The sequence below is a fragment of the Apis cerana genome, linkage group LG4 (assembly GCF_029169275.1).
Source record: "Apis cerana isolate GH-2021 linkage group LG4, AcerK_1.0, whole genome shotgun sequence".
In the NCBI taxonomy this organism is placed as follows: domain Eukaryota; kingdom Metazoa; phylum Arthropoda; class Insecta; order Hymenoptera; family Apidae; genus Apis; species Apis cerana.
The window spans coordinates 10721275-10741768 of NC_083855.1; the positions used below are offsets into that span (position 1 = coordinate 10721275).

Below are 20494 nucleotides of genomic sequence, written 5' to 3' on the forward strand. Positions count from 1 at the left end.
GCAAGGAGGGCGAAAAAGAAGAGAAAATAAGAGCGCTACACGGCCGTACGAGCCCATAAAAATCACGCTCCTCCCCTTCCCCTCCGCCGATGGATTATTGACTTTGCGTTTGTCGGACTTGATGACCGAATCTTCCCAGGCCGCGTCCCGCCCAATCCGGCCGGCCACCGTTTTTCTTTCGTAGATTGAGGGCACACGGGTCGCATATTGGATCGAGATTCGCCGGAAATCGGAATGTTTGCCTTCCCGTGCCGGACCTCTTCATCGCCTCGATTCAACAGGGGAGGGACGGAGGGGGGAGGGGAAGTTCGTCTCGAGAGCGACCAACAGGCCACTGGTTCGATCAATTTTTTCCCTTTCCCCCATCCTTTATTTCATTTTATAGCGATAGCGATATTTTCCACGACGATTACTCGCGGCAAGATTTTTCCAAATTCCTCTTACGCGTGTATATGTTATCGTTGAGTTTATTAAGAAAGAGAAAGAAAAAAGGAGCAACGAGAAACCGATGTTCGACCGCGCTGGCGGTCACAATTTGGTCGAGAAAATGATGGACGCGGAGCGGAAACAGGAGTTTGTACTTAAATGATGAAACCAGAGCGCGGCTTTGTCGCATCGGCTGGAAGCCAAATTGGAAGCCGACAGGCCGGCTCGAAAGTACCAACGGGCAATAGCAGACGTACCGGCAGACGGGCAGAGGAGCGGCCGTTAAAGTCTCTTGCATCCGGTAAAACGGTCGCATGGGAGCGAGAGAGAGAGAGAGAGAGCGCGAAGAGGAGCGAATCCGGGTACAGGCCACGGCCAGAGACGGCCACTCGCGGCTAAACGAGCAGAAAGCCAAAGCAAAGCCGCGTTTGGCTAGTATTCGACGCGCCAACGGCCGGTTTAATTACTCTCTTCATAGAGACACTAAATATTCGACTGTCTGTGAGGTGGCCAACCGGACTCGACAGTTTGCGCGCGCGCGCGCCGTCTCTCGCAGAAACGATAATTACGCGGGCAAACCCTTCCGCAGGCGCGCAACTGTCACGTTACACGTCTAATCCCGCGCTTCGATCGTTCCCTCCCTCGATTCCCATCGATATCAGGGAGGATACATCGTCTGAGATTAAAGCGCGCGCTTCAGTCATAGATCGGGAGATGAAGAGGAGAGGTAGAGGCGAAGTATCCATCCGAGTGGCACGTGGAACGTTCGTATCGATTATTTTTCCCGTCTTCGAGAACTTTGACGACTGAATTTCTCCCTTTAATTAACACGTTCCACGCGATAGGAGGAGGGGGAGCGCGAAAAGTTGGGAGGAATGCACAAAGGTGGTGTTACACCTTTCGCAAACTTAATTTACCGCCGGATAAATTCGTTGGAAACTTTTCTCCAGCGCATTCCCGCCTCTAACTCCTAATTGATTGTCGCGCGCGTCACGTTTCGACGACTCCCAACTTTTTCTCCCGCTTCTTCCCGCGAAAATTTCATTTTTCGACCGCGAGAAAAACCGCAGAGAGAGAGAGAGAGAAGCAAGCGCGTACTCGACAGGAATGGGAAAATAATGGCCCGCTCGTCTTTTAAAGAAGACACACTCGACATCCATCGACCTCTCCCTCGACGATCTCGTCCCGTTTTAATTAGCTTTACCGGCTGGTAAACAATACGTAAGCCCTTATTTCTGACGAATTAATTTTCAAGAATTCCAACCGGCTTGCTCGCGCGCAGGTTCGCTTTTATTCCGCGACGAGGGGTTCGCCGAGGTATCCCGTAACGAGCATCCCCTTTTACGCTTACCACTCTCTCCACAGCTCCACAGTTCGTCTCCTGAAATTTCTAGGACACCCAGCTTCCTCCCATCAATTACAAGCATAGCCAACGCTGCAACGTTGACGCGTTTTCGATCCCCATATTTGCGGCCCGTGAAAACTGAGCAACGTTCCCCCAGAAAACTCCCGGCCCGACAATATCTAATATACCCGATAATCCAATGATTCGCCTTCCCATATCGTTATTATTCCTCGTCGATCGAAGGAGGAGGAGAAAGAGGAGGGTGAAAATCATTGCGAACGGGCCGGAATATTCAAGCGAGCGGGTAATCGCGGTAAGAAGGACGGCGCGCGGTGGAAGAAAATCCGTGCGGGAAGAGGAAGAGGAAGGGGAAGAGGTGGCGCGCGGCTTACAGCGGCGCGAGACGCTCATCTGCATTTCAAATCGGCCGCCCTAGCCAAGATTTCCACGCGGCACTCCGCTGCACGAGGCCCCTTCCTTCGCCCTCCCCCGACAGGGGTCGCGTGTCTAACCGATGGAATCCAATACGACGGAATATCGGTGGTGGATCGGCGACCGACCTGTGCCGAGCTCGCTCGAGCGGAAGCCTTGCCGGCTTTCCGCCTTGAACCGACCAGAGGAACAAGCGCTATCTTCTCCCCCGAATTGACGAATGGCCCGGACTCGTTCCAACGAACGCGCGACCGATTCCCGCCGATTCGAAAGGTCGATCTGAAAGATGATGAGAACTTACCTTGCCGACTCCGGTGAGCTCCTTGACGCCTATCCTCCGCAGGAGAGCAGGTGGCGCGGGTGGCGGAGATTTGAGAAGAAGGGCGGCGTATCCATTGGGAAAGATCGGTTGCTCGTCGGAACCGATGTTCTCGTCGCCCGAGCGACGTCGACGGTGCGGGCTCGACGAGAGGTTTAACTTTTGGGCCGCTCTGAAATGCACCAACACGACACCAACGTTACCATACATTGCCAACCGATATCACCCGTCCACCCATAAATTCCATAAACTGAGCTACATTCCCGGTAAAGGGAGAGCACAGGAACTGCGCTCTGCCCGAGGTGCTCGCATGTCTAATAAACTCTTCACGGCAGGAATTCGCAGGTAACAGACGCGCAAGGCACGCGGTGTGAAATCGAGCAACGGCTTAAATCTCAGGAGGGAGGCGGAACTCGTTCCTTCGTTCGTTCCTTCGTTCGTCTCGAACTCGTGTTTCCAATCTCGAAGATACGAAAGACGGAGAGAGAGAGAAAGATGGAGAGAGAGGAGAGGATCGATGGATCGCGGAAGGTATGTGTCTCGAGGGTGACTGGATGACATACTCCGCGAGGCAAGCCGGTAATCAGCGAAGGTAATGTGCCGGAACCCGGTCCGCGGCAGAAAGAGAGAGATCAGAAAGAGAGAGTGAGAGAGAGAGAGAAGGGGGTGAAGAAGCGTAACGCAGTGGGACCATAGGGCTCACTTTTGGCGGGGGCAGAGGACTCGGTTCAGGGGCTTGGTCGCCCTAACTTCTCCAGCCCTCGGGCCTCGTTAACCCACGCTCTGTGAAATTGGAAATACCAACGAGAGAGCCGACTCTCTCTCTCTCTCTCGCCACCCTTCACCCTTCGTCCTCTCCTCTCTCGCTCCTTCTCCATCGAGGGTCTCCTCGTTGCGGTACACGCGTGCAAGCATTCGCAACCACCCTGTGGGGCGTCATAAAAAATAGAGAGGAGCAGGAGGAGGGGAAGGGGTAGTGGGTCGGTGGTGGACCGGTTATCAACTTCTCGCTCCCGCCCGTATTACGCGTCCGAATAATCCGCGCCGTTTCCCTCGCCTCTTCATGGACCGAGGCTAATAGTCTCGCGAAAAGATACCTGCGCCGGCAATCGTGCTGGATGATGGTATGATTTTTTAACGCGGCTCGCGCATACCGTACGTGTGCGCCGTATACGACGACGCGACGTAAAAAATTCGTTACCGAGCTCAAGCGGCTCAGCCGGTGGAGATAAATTTTTGGGGAGAAAGGGGGAGAAAGAGAACGGCGCAGCTGGCCGAATAAAAGTGTTGCCATACTCGTTTCGACGTTGCTACAATCTGGAACTGGTTTTATATAGTCGCTTTCTACTTTTTTCCCCTTTTTATTTTTTTATTTTTCACTTTTTCCTTTCCCCTCCTCGTTTTTTGTCGAGACTGTAAAAAAAAAAAAGAAGCGATATACGCAGTTTCGATAACTTGGAACGGGCGATTGATTTTCAATGAAGTATATTGTAAACGATGGACAAGAGCCAATAACGTATCGCGCCACGTGAATGATCGTCGTAAAAGTTATTTCGTTTTTTCTTCTTTTTCTTTTTTTCTTTTTCGAGCTCTCGACAAGCGACGAGATATGTAGCGTTAACGAGCGGCAACCGCAAAGTCATCGTTCACGAGCTCTCCGATCTCCTCTCTCCCGCCCGCACGACTTTGTGCGTGCTTCGATTACTCGTGGTCTCCCTCTCGTGATTTTACGAACCGGAATCTCGACGGCCGATCGAGTTCCAAACCGTAGTATTTCCAGCCACGCTCGACGACGCGTGGCAAGTGACCGGGATCTATGGAATCGGCGCCGACTCCATCGGTAATCGAGGCGTCAATCCGGGGAAAGAACGAAAGAAAAAAACTCGTTGGCGATTCGAGGACGCGGTGGTGACCGGTCGATCGTGTTCGTCGTAGCGCGGGGAAAATACGCGCGAGAAGAAACTTATTTCACTCGGTCAAATATTTAAACGAGGAAAGTAAGTTTCGACTCGGAGGGAGGGGAAAGTTGGGATACTTTGCGACAGCCAGACGTCAGAGTCAACAGCGTGATCGGGGAAATGTACTCGGAGGGGGGGGAGAGACAGGTATCCCTCCCGATCCACGCGTCACTTTTCTGTTTCGCTTTATGGACTCCGCTTAATTAAATCCTTTAATATTTAGCCGGGTCGGGGAGGGAGAGTTATTTTGCCCGCTTGCGAAAGAGAGTAAGTAGTAGCAGACGGTTGTAAACCAGACTCCCGCTTTGATAAATTTAATATCTCGGGATGGTATCAAGAGGAAAGAAGGTGGATACGATTCTTCTACTTTATTAGCATTCGCGAACGGGCGAGACGAAGTCTGGAACTCTGACGAAGATCGTTGTGAGCTGCGACGTACGGAAGAATACTCTTAACTTGCCATAAATAAATACGTGGCTCTAAATTATTCACCACGAAAGGAATTCGAGGCGGAATTCTACACGGAACGCGATAACGGTATAATCGAGTGCAACCCTTCTTGCGGGGGAATTGTTCGTCAAAGAAGAACCGTGACACTCGAGTGAACGCGAAAGTTTTCCCCTTTCGAGGGGATGAAAAAAAAAGAAAGAAGGAAAAAAGGAAAGAAAGGAAAGGAAATCGGTCGCTCTTTTTCTTTCATCAGCCCAACGCCACGTTTCGAGAATCTGAAAACGAGGCGCGGTGTGGCGCAGGTGCGCATCGCGCAAACGCAATCTACGCATCAATCACGAGGAACAGATGCGTACCGCTGGCTCGCGTGTTCTCAATCTTCGACGAAAGGTCATTTTCCAAGCGTGTCTATAATCGACGATCGGCCGGCAAGGGTATCACGGGCAAGGGTAAAACGGTTAACTAATTGCGAAAAAAAAAATTTATCGCTTCACCAAGGCGATTATTATCGCTCGCACCATGCACCAATAATTAAATTTAACATCGTGTAATTTGTAAAATCTGCCACACTCGTTTGTCACGTCGATAAAAAATTATATCCCGCGTTGAAATAAATAGGGAAGGGAGGGTGCATCATTGCGAGGCATTAATTTTTGCAATTTTTTTCTAATTCGTTCGATTCAAGAAATTAACGTCTTTTTCGCTAGATTTAATAATTATTATTTTTCGAGATCAAAGAAAGAACTCGAAAAAGGAAAAGGTGAAACGTTTCAGCCAGAAAGTCCGTCAACTGTCGAGAAAGTTTTTCGAGAACGAATTACAAAAACTGCGACGTTGACGAAAATCCAATTCAACAAGATTTCTTTTTCTACCGTTTTCATAAAGATTCGGGCGTCTCCAATTTTTTTCTTTACACTCGAAGGCAAAACTTCCCGATCCACCCGCGTATTTGCTTTTCGCTCGCGAGTAGAATTAACGTTGCCGCTGCTTCGTATCGATTCCCTTCCGCTGACAAAGTGAACGAGTTAAGAGGCATTAAAACGGCGAACGCTATAAAAATGTTGGCCCGTAATCCGATTGCACCGGCATCGATCATACGTCGCTGACCGTGTCCGACGTTGACGGAACTCGTCAGGCCCTCGCCTCGTCTCACCGCCACGCTCATAAATTTTCCCTCGCCCTCCCCGTTTTATCTTTCCCTCCTACACCTCTCTCCCTCTCTCTTTCTCTCTCCCCTTTCGTATCGTAACGAAAGTATCGAGGAGCGAGGAGGGGCACGGTCGTAATTTCGCACGGAAATTACACGCTTAATTCGCGATGTTATTTACGAGCGAGCGGACACTCGCGCGCGCCCTCGGCTCACCCCTTCGCCACCCTCCTTGGCAACTCGCCACGTATCTCGACTTAATCAAGGAAATTATGGCGCGAAGCGCGCTTTAAACGTCGGGGGCCGTTAGCAAGGTCGCATATCTGCCGCGCCAAAGCGACCGATACGCTGCCCGCTCGGGGATTAAAAACTTCTGAAAAGACGCACGCGATCCCAGACCAGACGCGAACACGCCCCCATCTACGTGGCCGAGAATATACACCGGCCGCCCCTCTCTCTCTCTCTATCTTTCCCTCCTTTTGCTTTCGACGATTCCTCGTCGCGGGGCCACGACACCGGATGGAACTGATTAAAGTAATCGAGGAGTGGATTCCAGTCGATTCGAGAAGAGCTCGTTTCGCCTCTCGCTTCAGAAATGTAATCATCAAGCTGCTTTCGCCCCCTCCAAATATACGTTCGTGCTCGAGAGTTTTCGGTCTGCCGGCTTTCGTGAGATGTGTAATAAGGATATCGAAACTTTTTCGATAATTCTTACGAATTATCCGCGAATAGAGAAAAAATAAACGAGGGGCATATTCGGGGGAAAAAATTGCGATTTATCGGCACTCGTCTATTTTCGAGCCTATTTGTCCGCGGCTCTCCACTCTAGTCCAACTAGCCGGAAACGGAAAGAAAACAGGGAGAATCCCGGCGGGATGGATGGAGAACATCCGAGAGGGCGCGGATGGATAAACCACATCCCGACGTTCGCGTCGAAACGACAAATCCTCGCCCCCTTGCTCCACCATCCTACCCATCCACCCTCCCCCCTCTTCCTGATTGAATTGCCATAATCGATTCGTGAAAAATCCCGTCCACGTATTCACCGGCCTCCCGCATTTTCTCCACTTGCCGCGCGCATTTCTCTTCTCGCACCCTTTCCCCTCTATATCCGCACTTCGTTCAAGATAATCAAGAGAGAGGAGTCCCTTCCCTTTAATACTTTTCTCGCCTATCCATCTCCCATTCCCAATCGATAATCTTCCACGTCGTATACCGACTGAGATTCCGTCCTCGGTTACTTGCACGGTTTATTTATTAACGCTACTCGACGATTAAATAATCTTTCAACCAAGAAGAAGAAGAATTAACTATTTAATTCGTTTTTTTAATTTCTTCTCGGTTATTAAATGTTATTCGTTAATGGTCACGTCGGATCGTATTAAATTATATTACATTGAATTCCATATTTACTTTCAACGAAATAAGAGTAAAATATCACGAATCACTGATGATCCAATTTCTTACGAGAGAAATAAAGAACGGGGACAAATTCCTCGGCATCTCGGGAAATTGTGCACGAGAGCAATTTATCGCGAATCAAGTGAAAACGGGCATAACTGGGAAACGGAAGGGAAACTCGCGAGTAGAAACTCGGCCTTCCCAACTTCCGAGAACAATAACCTTCCCGTATGCACTTGTTCCATGCATCGTATCGCACGTTGAACCGGCAACAAAGTGGTGGAAAACGGTGCGTGCGTGAGAAGACCGTTTAACTTAACGTGGTCGTACGTGCTCGTTCCCGTGCCCGTAAATCATACGGGATGCCGGGAAACGATCAGGGCGGAGCGGGACGGGAGAGAAAGGGAAAGGATGTCTCAGCTGCTCCCAGCTACCCAGCTCTGATTGAATTGCTTCCGCCGTTTTATCGCGCGCGTAACAAACCATGCGCGTACGCGTCATCCCTTGTAAACAAACCTCGCAACAAACATTCCCTAGCTCTCGTCTCTCTCGTCCACGCGAACCGATTGAAAAATTTTCCCCGTCCATCAAACATTTGTCCAACGTCCGAAAGAACGGTCCAAAAATTTCCAGAGTCTCTCTCAAAGTTGGAAGAAGCGAAAGCGTCGTTCGAACGTGCGATAACTCGGCTCACCTCTCCTCTCCTCCCCTCCCAGTATTTATAAAGCCAGGAGTCGTAAGGCGGCAGATTGGCGGGGGAGAAGTGAAAGAAAAAAATGAAGCGAAAAGGCAAGCGAAAGTTTCCAAAGGCGGGAATTGCGGATGGACCGACGAACCCCCTTGACGGTCCTTGAGCCGACGAGAGCCGGCTCTCTTTGTTCCGATCCTGCGAAACGCTACGCGTTTCATCCTGCAGACACATTACGCTCGAATTGATAAGAACGAAACAGAAAGGAAACATCGACCGAGGGAACGCGAAATCGAGGGGTGGGTGGGGGGAAGGGTTAGGGAAAAATATCACCCCGGCCATCCCCTCGATATACCTCGTCAAGTTCGCGCGTGTATACGTGCGCGAACTCGCCAAATTGATGTATATAGAAGGGGGATGAGGCTCGGCTCCTCGTCCATCAGCGGCGCGTACAGCGGCGGGGTTGGTTGCAGCGAGCGTTGCGAGGGGAGGTGGTGGATAGACAGGGACGATGTGCCGGCTCGTGACAAGTGCAATGAAAAAAACCGCGTATTTATCGGCCATGGAGAAAAAAGTGGAGAGAGGGGGAGAAAGAGCAGACTGGAACGGACCAGCGACGAGATGAAACAACGCTAGGAAGGAGAAGAAAGGATTGCGCGCACTAGAAGAGAAAGAGAGAGAAATTCCCGAAAGAGTAATCCCACGAGGACTGTGAAATATAGTTGTTATAGCCTATACCGTCCAGCGAGAGAGGCAGAGGTGTCTTGGAGGGGAGGTACGTGACGAACGATCGGTTCGTTTCACGCAACGTTACGCGCGTAATCCTCGACTATCGGTCACCGATTCGTTTCCTCGTGTTTAACAAAAGGAAGGGACGATCCTTCTTGGCGTCAAGCTCGTCTGGCTGGAGCGGCGATAAATATTCAAGGAGCCGGGCGACAACGATCCGGGAGAAGGAAATCGGGAAGAGGTGATATCCGAGCATCGCGCGCGACCGGCACGTGGTGGAAATCTGATTTGTGTTACGGAAAAGTTTGATTGCCGGTGTGCCAGCAATCGAGTGGGGTGCCTCGCCCCGTGCACCGATCCTCCCTAAGGCGTCTGATGGAAATATTCGACGCCTTATCGCTTCACCCGTGAATACGAATCGTCCCCGCCAACCGAAACTTTCCACCATCGGCGGAACTTAATTTTCTACCTGATAAACTCGCGGCTGCCTCGCCTCGACGTTCCTCCGAATATTCGAATATTCGAATGCGAGAAAAGAATTAACTTTTGAAGAAGGGATCGTTAATCGTTGCACAGAATTGCGCTCGAAAAATCCGCATCGATCGAGAAGGAGAAATGTATGGAATGATCGATTTCGACAATTTCGAGCGACTTTGAAATTTATGGGGGAGGGAAGGGGAAAGCTTGAAACCATTCCCTCGACCATTCCTTCCCCGAAACGGCTAATGCCGTTCTTCGGAAGGAAGATGGACGATTCCGGTGGAGGAAGGCGTGGATCGAAGTACCCTTTAAACGAGTATGTAAATACTCGCTCCGGCGAACAAGCGTTGGCAAGTTCGCGGAAACTTGTTGGAAGAGTTATTTGCGCGCGCAGAGTTCCGTACCCCAAAGAAATATGGATGCACCTGGATACCGGGCCGAGCCTTTTAACCGCGGCGTCGTTCCCTTCGTTTCGCTTCAACTTTTCGCAACCCATCTTCCCTCCGAATCCCCTCCGCGATAGTTTTACGCCTTCCTTCGTCGCGAACGCCAATTATTTCACCCGACGCCTCCACCGTTTCGACCGTGGACGAAAGCGAACGTACTCTCGAAGATGACGGTCGTTTCGAAACGGAAGAAAACCAAAAAAAGAAAAATAAAGAGATGGTCGTTGATACGTTGGTTGGGTTGAGAGGCAGAAGAAAGAAAAAAGAAGAAATCGGGTAAATGATTGGGGTGAATTTCTTGGGGAGGAGGGGGAAAAGAGGCGTCCCGCGCGTTTGAAGGGAACGGGCATTTATTGGGCGGATAGAATTTTATTGGCGCAATATCGAGTAACTTTCATTTGTCAACAGTGACGATGCTCGTTGCCTGTCGGTTCTCTTCAAAGCGAGAGCCAGTCACATGTCGGTGGGACGAATAAATTTTCGATAAACCGACGTCGACGGGCGACGATCGCTCCGATTTCGCTGTCCCGACGACGCGACGGCGCGTATCGAATTTCCGTCGTCGAAATAACGCTGAAATATGCCACGCGCATGACAGGAACGCGTCTGAGCGCCGAATCCCTCAAAATAAATCATAACGCAACGCCGCTACGTAACCTTCCGAGTTTAGCTCGATATCAAGATGTTAACCCCCCGATTATCGTTCCCGATTTCGTGACCCGTAAGAAAATACGCAGCAACGGAAACATGGTGCAGAGACGCGGGAGCGGATCTGCCTGATATCGGGACGGACGATACAAAATTCATGGACGCGAAAAAGATTAACGTTGCGAGGCCAGACAGAGTCTCTTTTCCATCAGTCCTCGCGTGTGCGTGCGTGCGCGCGTGTATCGATCGAAAAACATTGGACGGTCCACGCGGCGAGGAAAGGAAAACAACCACTTCTGGGTTAGAAATAACAAATCGAAACTGGCAAAGCCGCTTTCGATTCGATTTCCTCGGTACCAGAGGAGCGCGCGTTCCGTTGTTCGTCTACGAGTTCTCGTGGAACGCGTTAACAAGCCGAAAAACCGGTACACCCCCGAGGGCGTAGAGCGAGCTCGTAGATCAGGAGAACCGTCGAAGCTTGGAAATATCGAGGGGTTGGAGGTCTGGTTAGCATAATGTCAGCCGGGAGCGACGGAAGAAAATGGCGGATGAGGAGAGGGATAGGGAAGGATCCAGGTAAGACGGTGAGGAATTTCTTAAAAATGTCAGACGGAACTTTGGCAGGGGAGGAGAAGTCACGCGGGGCGGCCATAAAATTTCGCGTTATCGACATCGTCTACGAGAGAAAGTGACGCGGAGTTGCCTAGAAGGGGAGAAATATTCCCTCTCGGTGAGGATCCAGGTTTATAGAAAGTCTCGCTCGCGGGGAGTCAAAACGATGTCTTCGAAACGCTCTATAAATTACCTTCGATAATACCTGCCAATTTTGAAAAGACTTTTCGCGTCTTTCTTCTGCCAGGGAAATATCGCGTAACAATATCGCTCGACAAATCTCCGTTTCTATTTAATTCTCGACCATCTATCCGATTTCCCATTTCTGAATCGTATAATCGTGCCATTTGCCTGCCTACTCGACGAAAGTATTAACAGTTTTCCTCTTTGTCACTTCTAACCTATCGATACGGAAAACCGGTGCTTTCCGCCGAAACGACTCTCGTTTGTCTTCCGACAACGATCGCTCGGTCCTCGAACCAAGAGGACTTCGTTGGAATAACGCTACACTCAAGTATAACATTACGTTCCGCTGCACGTAGATAAAACGATCCACTAAACTCGACGCACCTGGCGAATTTCATCCAACGCTTTACAACCGAATCCGCGAAAGGAGATTAATCGCGAGATTCGCCGAGATTAATAGATCCGTAAAATATAACGAAGCGAAATATCCCTCGATGCGTTCTTAACTCGTTTAACCCTTTTTTTATCATCCGATGATAAAATTGACGCATAAGTTTCGAAAGAATCTCTTGCTTTCGCGCCTTTCCTTCCCGGTTTCGGTTAATCCCCCTTCCTCTCGACGTTCCATCAGTTTAATCTTCCGCCGGTAAAGTCGATAAAACGTCACGAGACGACGCTGACGTGTATTTATTTTTTTTTTCCTTTTCTTTTTCCTCTCTTCTCGAAAACTCGGTACACGCCCAGAGTCAGGCAACTTCGTATCGCGCCTCGTGTCGTCACGATCCCATCGAACGCGAGCTAAAGCGTATTATCCATAGCGATACTCGGATACCCCCCTATCACGCATTCCTCCTTCCCCTCCTTCTCCTCGTAGGTATAACACAAATCTGGAAAGGAAATTTCGAGCAGTTGGACCAGCCACCCATCCCTCACCACCATTCCTGCTAATATTTATGGTTCCATCGCGGTTATTGGGAGACGCCTACGCCTGACTCACGGCTCGAAATTTCTCTCCGCTCGAGATTCGCCGTCGCGACCGCGAAATATAACATGACCCTTAATGCTACTCGAGACCCCGTGTAATATCTCTAATGCTAGCCGAGGCGAACTGGAACCGGGACGTCTCCGATAATACACTTTTCCACTCCATCCTCGCCCTGTCTTCTCCCTCCTCTTCCTCCTCCTCCTTCTCCTCTTTGCTCCCCCGGCTTTCGCGCAATTACCTGCCGAGACGTCGTCCATCTCCCTCGAGATCCTGACTAAGGAGTCGGTCGGACAGACTTTGCTGGGATCTCGCCCGGCCGACGTACCGACAATGTAACAGGGCGCCGCAACCGGCAGTAGTATAGACGTTGTTGCGGTCAGCCGCGGCTGCTTTCTGAGTAGTTGAAGCCAAATACGAGCCGACAGGTGCTCCATTCGCCACGCGACCGATTCTCACTGATATCGGTTCAACGAGAAAACTGCTTATATACATATATATACACTCGAGGAGCACGAGGCGCGTTCTAGATCGATCGTAATTTTTCTTATTTTTCTCGAACTCGAGAAACGACGATATCGTTTCGACGAGACGAAGTCTGAAAGTATTGAATACTGTATCACGTGATATCGAACGCTAGCTTGTGCGTATAGGAATCCGAAAACTATGAACCGGTATTTTCTCTTCCCCGCACCGTAGATCGTCGAACAACTTTTATCATCGTACGAGCCTCGTAAAAGCCTCGAAATAAATAGAAAGAAGAAGAAAGAAGAAGAATCCTCGAGCATCCTCGCGAGAATCGAATCGCCCTTATCTTTACCCTCGAATCGAACACCTTTCCAATACATCCTCGACTCGAACGAGGAATCGATCATTTTCCCGGATCGCGGACAGGAACAACACGACCGAGTTCACAAATCAATCCCCCTCCCCTGTCTGTCCCCTGTCCGTGCCGGACTATAACCTGGTCACCGTGGCTCGCCACGCGTACGCGATCTTAATTTGCAAACTATCCACGTACGCTCCGTGACGGCGTACGTGACGACAAACGGTCGTAGGCGCTGCAACCCTCTCCCCGTTGTTGCATCCCCTTTCTCGATCACGGTGGACACGCGATGTCTGCGTGCCACCACTGGCAAACTATGCGAGTTCAAAAGCACCGGACTCGCTTCGTTCGGCCATCGCCCGGCCAACGTCAACTCTCTCTTCTCTTCCACTCGCGTTGATACGCACGCACGCACACACATGCACGCAAAGACAGGCGCCGCCTCTATCCGCAAACACCCTCCCCTCCGATCGACCGTCCGCGTATCGCGATCGGAAAGGAAGCCGCATACGCGAGGATCTGCCTTCTTCCCCGCTCCATCTTCCTCGTCCATCTTCATTCAACGTCCAACGCGCGCGGATGACAGAAGCGTAATACCTTTCTTCTTCCACCTGGTGTAATAGAGCAGACGGCGGCTATAAATTCTTGTCGGGACTGGCGATCGGATACGGTTTTTACGAGCGAGGCTTATGCCCCACCGTTCCCGCCCTGTATTCGCGATAGGATTTCATTTCATTATCGTGGCTGGTAATTTATGTAGGCGTGTCCGTCGTCGCGATACAACCTGAGCAGGTTTTCCTTTTTCGAGCTCCGTCGAATATTAATTTCACTAAGCGGGGTGACGAGATTTCATTCTTATATTCGTGGATATTTGTGAACACGTGACAAACTGTTGCGAAAAAACGCGATGAGAATCTGGGAAACTTTCGAGCGGAGAGAGAGAGAGAGAGCGTAGGTTGCATCGGCTCGCGGAATTGCACGCAGAAAGATCGAAGAAGGGGCGAGCGGGAACAAATAGAGGGAGTCGCGCCCGTGTACACGAGAGGCAATAGCGAAATTGTGGCTATGGAGGAGGAGGAGGAGGAGGAGGAGAGGAAGCAGACAGCATTCGAGCTGTCCATACGCAGCCAGGAACCAGGAAACCAATCCCAACGAGCGAGCGATGGAGCAGCAACAGCGCCGAGCCTCGACTTCTTGCCGAACATCCCCTCTGGCTCTCTTCTCCCTCTCCCCTCCCCCTTGCCGCAGCCGCCACCTTCTCGTCTTATCCACCTTCCGTCTTTCATCCAACATTCACTCGGTGCAAGAAGTTTCGTGTTTCAGCCAAGTATTCGCCAAGTTTCGAGAAGGCTTACGTACCGGCTCGCCTTCCTTCTCCTCCTCCTCCTCCTCCCTCCGCAGCCTCTCCTGTCTGCTCTCCCTCACGCACGCACCACATACACACACATATACAACAAAGATTCTCCTCCTCCTCGCTTGTTGCTCTCCGCGTAATCTCGCGAAGAGAAAGAGAGGGAGAGAGAGAGAGAACGGTCAGCTCGGCACACGCGCTAAGAGGATTTGCGCCGGCCTCCCTTTGCGTTCGAATCGGTAATTAGAGCAACGGTGGCCATTCGTTCGCCGCTCTCACCGCGGAGAGAAACAATCGGACTACCAGAGATTCGTTCCTCCGCCTTCGTCGTGCGCGCGATGAAAGCGGCTTCGACTCTGCCGGTTTTCTTCGTCTTCGAGAGTTTCGCACTTTGGATGTCGGGTTTCTTCTACGATTAACGCAACAACTTACGAATCCTGAAACTCTTTGTCGGAGAAAGATAATGGTTTCTTGCCTCGAGTGGAATTCACGGACGTTTGCTTTCCTCCCTCCCTTCCGCGTGATGGAAGAAGGTGGTCGTCGCGTGACCGAGAACGCGCTTTACTACTTTTGATCGCGAATATCTTCTCCGTGCGGCGTCGATAATGGAGAGAAAGAGAGAAAGAAAAAGAGAGAAAGTCGCGCAACATCAAAGGGGACATCTCTCCCTCGAGAGCACTCTTTTTTTGCGCGACGCTTGGCAAAGTAACAATCCCCGGCTCGTTTGCGCGATACGCGCGATTAATTGTCGCCCGGGTACTTGGAGGCAACAGTTCCACCGTTTATCGCCAAGTCGATAGACGGAACGCGAAATAATTGGGAATAATCCGCTCGATGCCGGTGCCAGCCCGTTAACGAGAAGCCAACGCGGAAGAGGATTCCTCCAATCACCGTTGGAATTCCTCCCTGCCGCGAAAAAAATGGAGGGGAAGAAAAAAAGGAAGAGTATCGAAATGGATTGATTGACGGAGAAAAAAGAAAATCGCGTTCCTCCTTAATCTCTTGGATGACTGGTTTTCTTTTTTTTCGAAGCCATCGATGGTTCCCCGCTCGTGGTGTATCGTCGAGCGTTTCGTGGCGCGACGACGAGGAGATCAAAGGACGCGGCGCGAAAGCGGCGTATTCGCAATTTTCGAACAATTAAAATATCTTTAGGGGAGTGCGCGCGAGACGGCGTGAGTTATGGGCGACAAAGTTAACGTTCTCCGCGATCCGCCGAATTAAAATTGTCCGACTCGTGTAGCTCGTCCCTCCACGCTCGTAATTCATTTTTCAAAGAGACAGAGCCGCGTTCTTGGCCCGGCTTCTCGTTAATCGAAACCGTTCCTTCGTTTCACGCCAATACCTTTCGAAAACTTTTGAAACGTCGGACAACGGATAACATAACCTTAATCCGCGTAATTCGAAAGCACGAAAAAGAAACGAAAATCACGACTCGTTCGTCGATATCGAATGGAATAGTTCTTAAGAAAGGAGAAAAAAGAAGAAAGAAAGAAAATGAAAAAAAGGAGAGAAAAGAAAAAGTTGACTGATGACAAGGATGAAATTACCGCGGAGGAGAAACGCGTTTCTGGGAATATTCCTGAAAGCGTCGTCGTCGTCGTCATCACCTTGGAGGTCACGTCACCGGGTTGCCTGACAACGGGGGGACCTCCGTCCCCGGGGAAGAGCGGTGGATCCGCGTTCGGGTTCGCGCTGCTTCGCGCGTGTGCGCGCCCTCACCGATGAAAAACAGGCCGAGTGTCACCGGGTGTATGATGGATGCGTCGACTTTGACATAACGTAATACGAATAGACGCGATAGTCACGCTCCCCACCCCCCTCTCCCCGTGCGCTCTCCGTCTCTTTTTATTCGTTCCGACCCACCCCACCCTCTGCCCCGCATTCTCGCCTCGCCGGAAATAATATGCCGGGCACGTAACTCGCCTCGTTTCCCCGTAATTTTCATCTAGATTTTACCACGCGTCTCGCCAGGAGCCCCGCTTTCCCCCGGTAATTCGATGATCCGCCGAGCGTTGTTGCGTCTCCATTATCACCTATGCCAACTTCCCACACCCTCCCCGCGTGAAATTTAATCGCGTGTAACGTACACTTCCATCCCAAGCTCCCTCTTACGTGTCGATCCTTGACGATCGTCCTTCCGTGGTGAATCTTTCCTCCACGGAGACCCGAACGGGACCCATGCACCTGCCGTTTCGTATCGAGAGAACTTTTCGAACGAATTCTGGCTATTTTAACGGGATGGATCCGGTGGAGAAGTGGGAGGGGAGGGGAGCTTCTTCCGCTTCGGGGAAATAATGGGCAGGGAAGCGATCGTATCATGAATATCGTGGAAGGAAAGGCACGATCGGCGATCAATAAATCAGGGCGTGTGCGGGGGTTGACCGAGAGTCCCCCGTGACCGTGTCGTGAGAAAGGGACGAAGTCGTGGATGGGAGATGCCTCCCCGGCAAATAAAATACGACCCAATTTCGCGGTTTGCACCGAGAAACAATGCTATCGATCTTCCATTTCCATATCGACGGTGCCACGCAACGCGACGCACGGATAACCTGAGGGAGGAAGGGGAAGAGGGAGAGGTTATAGAGATGGATCGAGCACGAGGGGGGGATGGAACGATGAAGAAGCTCAAAGCAGGAGGAGCAGGAGGAGGAGGAGGGCGATGCGACGAGGAGGGACGGCCAGGGACGTGAGATCAGACTTGCACAAGACCCCTCGAGGTATGTATCGAGCGACGAATGTCGGACGTTCAACGTGCACGTCACGTAGGGAAGAGTGGAGGTGTAGTCAGAGGTGAGACGAGAGGGCCGAAATAGAGACGTCGCAGTGGCGGACCTCGGTTCAACCGAGGCTTATCCGGCACTCGCATAATTAAGAAACTTCCGACCGTTTTCTTCTTATTCTTCCCCCTCCTCCTCCTCCTTTTTCTTCCTCCTTCCTCTTTTTTCCACTCTTCTTTGCTCGCTCGGTTTTGCTATTCGCGCGGCAACCCCGCCCCCGGATTAAGCTGTCTCTGCCCGGGGAAAATGAATTCTCGACAAAGATTCATGGTCATGGCCATGGCCGCGAGAAACGGGTTATTGTGGATTAAGCTCGTACAACCGAAAAGAAAGAGAGAGAGAGAGAGAGAAAAGGAAAAGTTTTTTCCTAACTCGAACTGAAAGATTTAGAAACGTATGGTAGATAGGACACGTTGATTAAGAAGGGCGATCCGAGAGTCCGTGTTTTACCGCTCGTTATCGTTGAAATCCTTGCAATCTTTCTCTCTTTCTCTCTCTCTCTCTGGTCAAAACGAAGAGACATCGCGATAAATCAAAGAGAGGAGGGGGATAAGAGCGATTTGCGTGGAGGAATCGCATCGGTATCCGTAAGACGCTTTTCCTCCCGTATCGTTCCCGATGTTCTATCGCGCGCATCTGTGTACACGCGCGCATACGTGTATATACGCGATCCTCGCGCGTGTCCTCCCCCTTGAAACGTAGCCCCAGCTGTGGGCCGGGAGAAAGGAGGCAGAGAGGAGGGACGAATACAAATGGATGTACATCGGGAACGGCTTGTAAAATGCTATTTCGAACGACGTTTCGTCGCTTTTGTGCACTTTGCATCGTCGTCCAGATATATACACACCGAAGAAATGTGCCACAGACACCTCTTTCAGCGGATATCGGTTTTCCAAAGAAGGAGAAGGGGATGGGGACCAAGGCGAAAGAAGAGGCCATTGGCCGTTTCGGTGGACTTATCCTCTTTCCCTCCCCCCGTCCCTATCTCTCTCCCTCTCTATCTCTATACGCGCATTCCGAGTTGACTTTCATCTAGCCGCGTGTATAAGCCCGAGATGTAATTTCTCTCGAAAAGGAAGACTTTCTTCGTCTCGAGCTTTCTCTCTTTCTCCCTCTCTCTCTCTCTCTCTCTACCCCCTTCCTTCCAACGAGTGCGTTTCTCTTCCGATGCACCGACGCGCTCCTATCGTTCCACGTGACTCGTTTCCCGATGCTCGACGATGGAAAATCACTGACGAAATCGGGGTGAACGCACTCTTCTCTAACGGCGAGTGACTCTTTCGCGAAACGCTCGGGCGAAAAGATAACGTTGATTCAGGAGAGCGCACCGGCGAGGTTAAGGGGAGGGGGATTGACAAATTACCGGCGACTCGAAAACCGACGCGGATAGAAAAGCGAGCGACAGCCCGATCGAACGCGAAAGGTAATACGTCGCGACGGGGGAAAGGAAGGGGCGCGTCGAGTCTTTGACGCGAGAAACGAGGGGAGATGGCCGAGGATCAAACGTGGACGAGGACAATAGGACCGATAAATAAGTCCGTAATCGGTGACGGTCCGCGTTACGGTTTAACCCGAATGGACTCGATCGACTCTGCCAAAGCTGGAAAGATGGCCAACCTTCTTCTCCTTCCTCCTCCTCTTCTTCTTATTCTCCTTTCTCCGCCAAGACTCGATCATCCCGACTTCGAAAGAACTAGCTTCGCCTTAGCTCGACGTCGGACTTTTCTTTTTTCTTTTTTTTTTTTTTTCATTGAACGCACCACCCGTTATCCTTGTCCTTCGACCGTATACACGGATACACGGGAGAGTGGATCTGAATAAAAGAACCGTAATTAACGGCCGTGTTCCACGGTGTTATTTTTTCTCCCAGGCGCTGTCGCTTCTGTATTCACGCGATATTCCACGCTCTCTTTCTTTCTATCTCTCTCGAGAAACATATTTCTACGATGGGGCGCCTCGTTTGAAAGGCAAATTTTCTTGGGAGAACGCCGGAGAAAAATACTAACAACGCGAATATTTATTTCCTTCTCCGCTTGTCTCCCGTGGCGTGTGAATACGATCTTAACGATAAGTGTGCCTCCCTTCTTTCTCTACGATCAGAAAACACGTCAACACCGCGGAGCAGTACACGTGGAGCCAAAAAGAATTAGCCAACGATCGGTGATTTCGACCCCTCCCCCCAATTTCCTCCTCCGGTCCAGAATTCTATTGGCGCCGTTCTCGCGCTTCCGGCTTTCGAGTATCACAGAACCGGCGCGGAGGCACGCGGTAAAAAGGGGATAATCGCGTATAACCTCCGTTTAAGCCGGTTGAACCGCGATGTTTCCCGCGCGGAAGAGAGAGCGAAAGAGAAAGAGAGAGAGAGAGAAAAGCTCTCGCCCCGTTCAACCAACCCGCCAAACTTTTTCAATCTGCCGTCATTATGCGCGAGTTTAGCCCGCCGCCGCTTCGTCCCCTCCCTTCGCCTCCCCCGTCTAACTAACCGGCGCCGGGCCTTGCGAGCGCGGCCACGCGGCCGCGCCAACCTCGAGAGAGGCCGCGATGCTCCAACTAATTTTCAAAGAGACGAAAGTAATGGAGTCGCGCGCCACCAAGAGTCCGGCGCCCTCCCTTCTCCAAAGGAAACTTCCGCCAACGCGGAGGCGAAAAGTAATTAATTAAAGCGTATGAGCCGCTCCCCCCGCCTCGCCTCGCCCCCCGTATTCGTTTCCTCGTCGGCGATTTGCACTGGGGAGAGGAGAAAAGAAGAGAGAGGGGGAGGGGAGGCGTGTTACGACGAGGAGGGTACCGCGAGAGATAAACGGGGCGAGTTCACCCCTCCCCCCTCCCTGTAAAATGCCGGAATAATTACGTGTCAACGGGAAGTGACGGGAATATCGAAGACGCGACGACGAAATGCCAACGGGGCTCTGGGGAGGGGGGAGCGCGGGGAAGTCGAGTGGGACTCGACGTCTGTTTCGCCAAGACGCCACGAAATTAGATGGAACGAGTGGATCGCGACTCGACTCGACTCGAGAAATATTGGTCGATGAGAGGAGAGGAGAGGAGAGGAGCCGGTGCTGTCCGTTTCGACGTTTGGGGTTCATTAGCCGGCTGCTTCTTGAAAATACGCGCGAGACGGAGGGAGGAGAGGGAGGGGTTATCGAACGAGAGAGAAAGAGGATGGAGAACAGTGGGGAAAAAAGCGGGAGGGAGGGGAGAGAAGAGAAGGAAACAAATTACGCGCGGGTCGTAGTCTTTCGCGGGTGCATAGTGGGTAGGGAGTGGGGAGGGGAGCAATTTTCGCAG

General features: G+C 51.3%; 1 protein-coding gene across 5 annotated transcripts in view; it reads right to left on the reverse strand.

Moving 5' to 3' along the window:
• The window catches only part of LOC107996057 (uncharacterized), a 245573-nt gene that overhangs the window by 90055 nt on the left and 135024 nt on the right, over positions 1-20494 (reverse strand). For all 5 annotated transcript variants that reach the window (XR_009829571.1, XR_009829570.1, XM_062074097.1 and 2 more), the window contains exon 6: positions 2505-2694. Coding sequence is in view for 3 of the 5 variants with exons in the window: in XM_062074097.1 (XP_061930081.1) it covers positions 2505-2694 (190 nt within the window). In the remaining 2 variants the exon portion in view is untranslated. The remainder of the gene's footprint in view (positions 1-2504; positions 2695-20494) is intronic.